The sequence below is a fragment of the Littorina saxatilis genome, linkage group LG8 (assembly GCF_037325665.1).
Source record: "Littorina saxatilis isolate snail1 linkage group LG8, US_GU_Lsax_2.0, whole genome shotgun sequence".
NCBI classification, from domain to species: domain Eukaryota; kingdom Metazoa; phylum Mollusca; class Gastropoda; order Littorinimorpha; family Littorinidae; genus Littorina; species Littorina saxatilis.
This window is the reverse complement of record NC_090252.1, coordinates 61,435,284-61,442,311: the sequence shown is the minus strand read 5'-3', so window position 1 is coordinate 61,442,311 and position 7,028 is coordinate 61,435,284. Positions and strand designations below refer to the sequence as shown.

At 42.4% G+C, this 7,028-nt stretch overlaps 1 protein-coding gene across 2 annotated transcripts in view; it reads left to right on the top strand.

Annotated features, from left to right (window-relative positions):
- Positions 1-4,987, top strand: part of LOC138974021 (uncharacterized) — a 35,031-nt gene extending 30,044 nt beyond the window's left edge. Inside the window, exons 1-4 of one of the 2 annotated variants that reach the window (XM_070346721.1) lie at positions 194-1,028; positions 2,363-2,674; positions 3,127-3,294; positions 3,741-4,987. In XM_070346721.1, the coding sequence (XP_070202822.1) occupies positions 728-1,028; positions 2,363-2,674; positions 3,127-3,294; positions 3,741-4,591 (1,632 nt within the window). In that variant the 5' untranslated portion in view covers positions 194-727 and the 3' untranslated portion in view covers positions 4,592-4,987. Of the gene's footprint in view, positions 1-193; positions 1,029-2,362; positions 2,675-3,126; positions 3,295-3,740 lie in introns of those variants that run through there. The other variant, XM_070346722.1, reaches the window with a different exon arrangement.
- The last annotated feature ends 2,041 nt before the right edge of the window (positions 4,988-7,028 follow it).

Here is a 7,028-nt window from a genome sequence, read left to right as displayed (position 1 = left end):
TAGAGCGATTCAGACTAAACTACTGGACCGATCTTTATGAAATTTGACATGAGAGTTCCTAGGTATGATATCCCCATACGTTTTTTTCATTTTTTTGATAAATGTCTTTGATGACGTCATATCCGGCTTTTCGTGAAAGTTGAGGCGGCACTGTCACGCCCTCATTTTTCAACCAAATTGGTTGAAATTTTGTCAAGTAATGTTCGACGAAGCCCGGACTTCGGTATTGCATTTCAGCTTGGTGGCTTAAAAATTAGTTAATGACTTTGGTCATTAAAAATCTGAAAATTGTAAAAAAAATATTTTTTTTAAAAACGATCCAAATTTACATTCATCTTATTCTCCATCATTTGCTGATTCCAAAAACATATAAATATGTTATATTTGGATTAAAAACACGCTCTGAAAATTAAATATATAAAAATTAATATGAAAATTAAATTGTCAAAATCAATTTAAAAACACTTTCATCTTATTCCTTGTCGGTTCCTGATTCCAAAAACATATAGATATGATATGTTTGGATTAAAAACACGCTCAGAAAGTTAAAACAAAGAGAGGTACAGAAAAGCGTGCTATCCTTCTGAGCGCAACTACTACCCCGCTCTTCTTGTCAATTTCACTGTCTTTGCCGTGAGCGGGTGACTGACGATGCTACGAGTATGCGGTCTTGCTGCGTTGCATTGCGTTCAGTTTCATTCTGTGAGTTCGACAGCTACTTGACTAAATGTTGTATTTTCGCCTTACGCGACTTGTTTTTATTATGACAGAGTCTCCAGGGGATCCAGTGACGAACTGCCCACAGTATGTGTACGAGGGTCAGTCTGTAAGTTGTGACTGTCTGGTCAACCGTTCATCACCTGGATTCCCTCGTGCTACAGCACAGTGGAAAGACAAGACTCCTGGTCAACCGCTGGTTGTTGACGTCACACGGAATGACTCTGGACGCGTGTTCACGTGCAGTCTGACATGGGGACCAGCGAATGACAGTATTACAAATGAAACTCACTATAAACTGGATGTGGCATGTAAGAGAAATATCATGTTACTTGTCTTTTTGTCGAGTAGCTGAATACAGTTACCCGGCCGGCGAAAGAAACGCTACTCATTCGCGCCCACTGTTGCAAGTGATTTTTTTGTCATTTTTGAATTGTCGTAAAATATGAACCAGATAAGGTACATAAAAAAAGAAGACAGATTCGTGGAGGATATTTTCTGGCTGTACGATTAGTGCATATTATTTAATCGTTTTCTGTTTTGACACTTGCAACAGTGGGCGCGAATGAGTTGCGTTTCATTCGCCGGGTACGTAGTTTAGTTAAGATGTAGTAAGCCAATAACTGAACAATATAAATGTTTTTGGTATATAATATGAATTATGCTCTTTTTTGTCTGACGTTGCTACGTTGGATTTAGAAACCAGAAAGAAAGTAAATGTGTGCGGTAAATGCGAATTCAGAGACGAACTTAAAGCCTGTGCCATTATAGACACAGATTTAAAACGTGACATTCACAAAAACTGAAAGTGTACCATCAGATCGCTGGCGCAGCGAGACCTTATTCTGATTCACAACTATTGTTTTCGGGACAAGAATTCTTTACTCAGATGCAAGTGGAACATTTTAGGTGAGTACAATAGTTTCAAACTTTGAGAAACAAGTGCCCTTTCCGACATATTGCAAAAATAGGGTCGTCTATAGGCAACTACTTTAGAAATGATGACGGCGAAATTTGCCCGTTGCCAGAGCAGTAGCACAAGCTCTTTGTATACTCCGGGCTTAAAGCCATATGTACTCGATGACTATACACGCTAATTGCTTTACCAACAGCTGGAGACATGCTAAATTAAGTTCCCTGCAAAATATTGTGGTCTAGGACCCCTTCAATGTTGAGATATGTTAATTTTCATTTTGATCTGGATCGTCCTATTTATAGATTTGCCAACAGAGGTAGCGTTGACGCAAGGGAAATAACTCCGCGTCTTTGTTTACATCCAAAGTTTTTGAGACTCTAAAACAAGCTGTAATGCATGTATATGGTCCGCGCATGGCGACATATCGTCATTACATGGTCTTATGGTGCGTTTGACATCGATTATGGGCAAACTACACTTTGTAAACACGGGAGCGCGTACATATGCCTTTAACCTTTAAGCCAACTTCTGCGTTGATCGTTAGCACGGAATCATGTGAATGTTAGCCTTAAGCTCTTTTCTCCAATCCCCTATAGATCCCCCACCTTCCTCACCTTTATTTTCCTGCTACAAAAAATGTAGGTGTCTTGTTTGTTGGCAACTCTCTCATATACAGGGTTGGAAATGACTAATAGATATTACATTTTTAATTTGTCCTGTCTTTAACAGATCCTCCACCTTTCCCGCCTGTACTATCTGTCTACAACGACAGAAGTGGGATGACTGATGGGAACCCCTTCACCCTAATTTGCACCGTTACAGGAGGAAGACCCTTGGTGACATCAGTCAACGTCAGCTGCAGACCGGATGTCCAGGGTGACGTCAGTTGGATGAACGTCACTAACACCTCGGTGTCCGTGACGTTCACGATTCTCTCCATTGAAGCGAGGCATGACGGGACGGAGTGTGTGTGTACTGCTGACTGGGAAGTACACAGAGAGACCTACAACGTGTCTGCTAGCATCCAGCTCAGAGTAATGGGTAATTACTGATTTACACGTGGATCGTGGTTTTTTTTACAGAGAAGATTCGATTTAATATTTTTGTACTGTTCTGTTGTTTTACTTTCCCTTTTCAAATCTCAAATGATTTTTGTTTTCATAATAATGTTACTGAGTGAGAGAGAGAGAGAGAGAGAGAGAGAGAGAGAGAGAGAGAGAGAGAGAGAGAGAGAGACAGACAGACAGACAGACAGACAGACAGACAGAGACACGGGGTGAGACAACAGACAGAGATAGACTGGGACACAGCGAGAGAGAAAGAGAGTGTTATGTGTTTGCGTGTCTTTGTTCCTTTGTATTCGTTTGTCTGTCTGTATATCTCTGTTTGCCATTGTCTTATTTTGTGTAAGGCGCTACAACAAAGTATGCTTGTTATATGCACAGCTATCCACACAATATAAGAACTCTGTATGTTTTCTTTTTCTTTTTCAGACACCTTCGTGTTTCCCGTCAGTATCGTCGCCGGAGTGGCCGGGGGAAGTGTGGTCGTCATCATCCTCGTCGTTGTCGTCGTTGTTCAAGTGCGACGGCGCAGACCTGTGACGAAGCCACCGGAAAGTGACGAAGCTGCTCTAGAAGACGATGCAAGTACTTACGATGGTAAGCACGCCATTTTAGGTGTAATGTAGCGAACGATAAGAAGAAGAAGAAGAAGAGGTGTAATGTTGTTTCCCTGCATACGCAGGTCTTTGTATGCGAGAGTCTATCTCACTTCTATAACTTACTCTGCAGTTTTTGCCGTTTAACTTCTTTTTCACTCAAAACTTATTATGTCTTTCTGTCATTTCTTTCTTGGACAGTATGTGTCTCCCTGCCTTTGCCTCTGTCTGTTTGAGCCTGTTCTTTTCTTTAAACATTTTTCCCGTGAGTCTGGTTTCTTGAAGAAAAAAAACGTCCACATTTTGGTCACTTTTACATAATCCATTCGCTGCAATGTGCCAAAGTTTATTTCAATGCCTCTTTAGGTGTTTCCTTTTTTCGCTAGGTGTTGTTGTTAATGAGCGGAGTATGAGTAACTTACTTTCTCTTTTCTATTTTCACTATAGATGACTTGGAACGCCCAGGGATGCCTAAAGACATCGAAGAAGACGGTTGTGGATATGCGACTGTCACTGAGGCAACATCCCACGGGGCGTCTTCATCTGACTATGGCTACGCCGTACCAGACATGTCGGTATACACGCAGCCTTCAGGGACTTCAGACAGGGGCAGGAAGGCTTCCACTGTCACTGAGGCAACATCCCACAGGGCATCCTCATCTGACTATGGCTACGCCGTACCAGACATGTCAGTATACACGCAGCCTTCAGGGACTTCAGACAGGGACAGGAAGGCTTCTACTGTCACAGTAGAAAAGGGAGGCAACCTGTACGCTGAACCAGACGTCCCTCTATTCACACAACTTTCCAGAGCTTCAGACAGGAACAGGAAGGCTTCTACTGTCACGGTAGAAAAGGGAGGCAATCTGTACGCTGAACCAGACGTCCCTCTATCCACCCAGCCCTCTGGAGCTCCAGTCAAGGACAGCCGTACCCCCACCGTCACGCTGAGAGAGGATGGCAGTCTCTATTCTGTCACGGATATAGTGTCTCGCGTCACTGTCTCCATCCCGTCCTCTGCCCTCGAAACTCCAGACGACCCTGCCACCCACACGTACGCGCAGGTTGACAGAAACGCTAAGAGAAGCAAGTCTACCGCCTTGGTGTTCAACGCCGATCAGTCTGCATCATCCACGGATGTGTACGCCCAAGTAAATAAAGCTACAAAGAGGAACACGACCGCTGCTACAGAAGTGAACAAAGGCGTCGGCGCACATGAGCAACAGCCAGAAGAAATCGTGAAACCAAAGCCGACTTTGAAGCCCAGAATTTCTGTGAAACCCAAGCTGAATAAATAAGCTGCTTATTTAGAGAACTCGCAAGAGAAGAGAATCCGGATGAAATTGCTTTGGCAAAGCTTGTTGTGAAGACTAACATTGTGCAAAACCCTACAGAATGGAAATACGGTGCTTGTTAAAATAACGCGCGAGACTTTTAGAGTGACGGAATTGATGCACCGAAGATTGTTGACAGGCCTAATATTTCTGCCAAACTTCCTGGAACATAGATAAACGGCTTGTTTAAAGAACACACAAGACCAGAAGTTAGATGAAATCGCTGCACGCAAGTCTAATGTCAAGCCTAGCATTATGCAAAGCGCACAGAATATAGATACATTGTTTGTGAATGGATACCAGGTGGAATTGTTACATCGAAGCCTGTTGTCAAACCTAACATTTCAGAAAAACTCATCGGAATATCAGGGATGTTGCTACAAATTCATACCTATAGGACAAATGTCCTGAGTTCTTCAGCATCAATAGGACATTTGACCGCTTTCAGAAAGTGTAATAGGACATTATGAATTTGCGCCAAACAGCTTATAACACATTCCATGGAATTGTTCCAAAGTCATGCGCCCACACACACACCCACGCGCGCGCTGTAGAACACACACATAATATAGTAAAGACATCAACACAGTGTGCATATAATGTTGTATTTGTTTAGTTTCAAAGAAACCACAAAAAAGAAACCAACATGAACTACTTCAGAGCTCTTACTTTGATTACAAACTGCATGATTTGGATAAAAGTTGAAAAGTTTTCTCAGCGGCATAATTCAGTGCTTCGTCTCGTATCAAAAACAAAAGCAGACGACAAATTTAGTCAGTTGGAGTTGTCTCCCGTACTCCTGTGGCATGCACTGATCTTCTTCTTCTTCTTCTCGATCGCTCAGACAGGGACTATGCACTGATCTAAAAATAATCCACTATTTAGTTTAGATCAGTGGGACGGTTATACCCAAACGGCGCATACCGCAAACGGTTCGGGAATTCCAACTGGCAACTTCAGAGTCAGCTGAACACAAGAGCGTTCGGTCTTTTAGAAGATTTGTATCTTGAAATGAAAATTAACGAATATCGCGCTGTCCGAAGGAATGGAGTACATATCGGACAATGACCACGCTCAGGCTAAAACGATAGGACATCTGACCGACATGCGGCAATGTGAATCGGACATTTGGGGATTTTCATCGTTATTTGTCCGATGTCCGACGCCTAACGACATCCCTGGAATATAATTAAACTGCTTGTTTGGAGAGTGCGCAACAGCAGAATCCAAGTGAAATTACTGCATACCTAGAAAGTCTGCAAAAATCAAGGAATATAGGAAGTTGTCTGAGAAATACACAAGAGCTGATGCCAGATGACATTCTTACATTGGTGATTGAAGACTATTGCCACGCCGAGAATTTGTGTCAAATCAACAATGCGGCAGTTGGCTGCTTGTCTGAAGAATTACAACATTCTACCAGGCGTTTACAGTTTCTTCTTGGTAGAACGCCAAACAAAATAATGTCAATCTGCGAGTGAACGACTATTTTCCATTAACGGTGCAGTACACTTTAGACAGAGAGTGAGAGGTGAGAGGGGAATAGAGAGAGGGGGCGGGGCATGTAGGGAGAGAGAGAGAGGGTGAGCAAGAGGAGACTGAGGGAGAGAGAGGGAGAGAGAGAGAGAGAGAGGGGGATATATGGATGGGGGGGGGGGAGAGAGGGGGAGAGAGGGGGAGGGAAGGAATAGAGAGGGAGGGCGCGAATAGGAAGAGTGAAAGAGACAGAGGGGGGAAAGGGATAGAGGGAGAAAGAGAAAGAGAGGGAGGGAGAGAGAGAGAGAGAGAGAGAGAGAGAGAGAAGTAATTGTAAAAGGAAAAAGAATGTCCAGTATAAAAAACAATGTCCATTTTGCGTGTAACTGAAAAAACATAGTGTATAACAAATTCCAAACAAGCACGCAGACGGAAGAGAAAGAAAGTTATCAAGAAAGAGAGCGAGTGAAAGGGTTATAAGTTTACAGTAGGCGACATCACAATACAAATAAAAACCCTTCCGAAATAGTACCCGCTGATGGGAAAAAAAAAGAAGTCTGATCTCCTTGTAAAAAAAGAAGAAAAAAAGAAGAACAAATAACATTCTACCAGGCAGAATTAATTAAACTAAACTTTCATTCAGCGATTGGACTACAAGCCTCTTCATAAGCCTAGGGTAAAATGTTTTGTGAATGTATTTTCTGTTTGCTATTTGTGGTTTTCGTGGTACCTGGAACACGAAAGCAACTCCCCACATCAATGGAATCTGCAAACAAATTGCTAAAAACCTGTTTCTTTTGTCAAAGTTACAAAGCATTATTAATCTAGACACAAGAAAACTATTTTAAAATGCCCACATAAAACCCCATATTGGTTATGCTTCCATTGTGTGGGACGGGTGTAGTGAAGTTCACTTGAAGAAGCT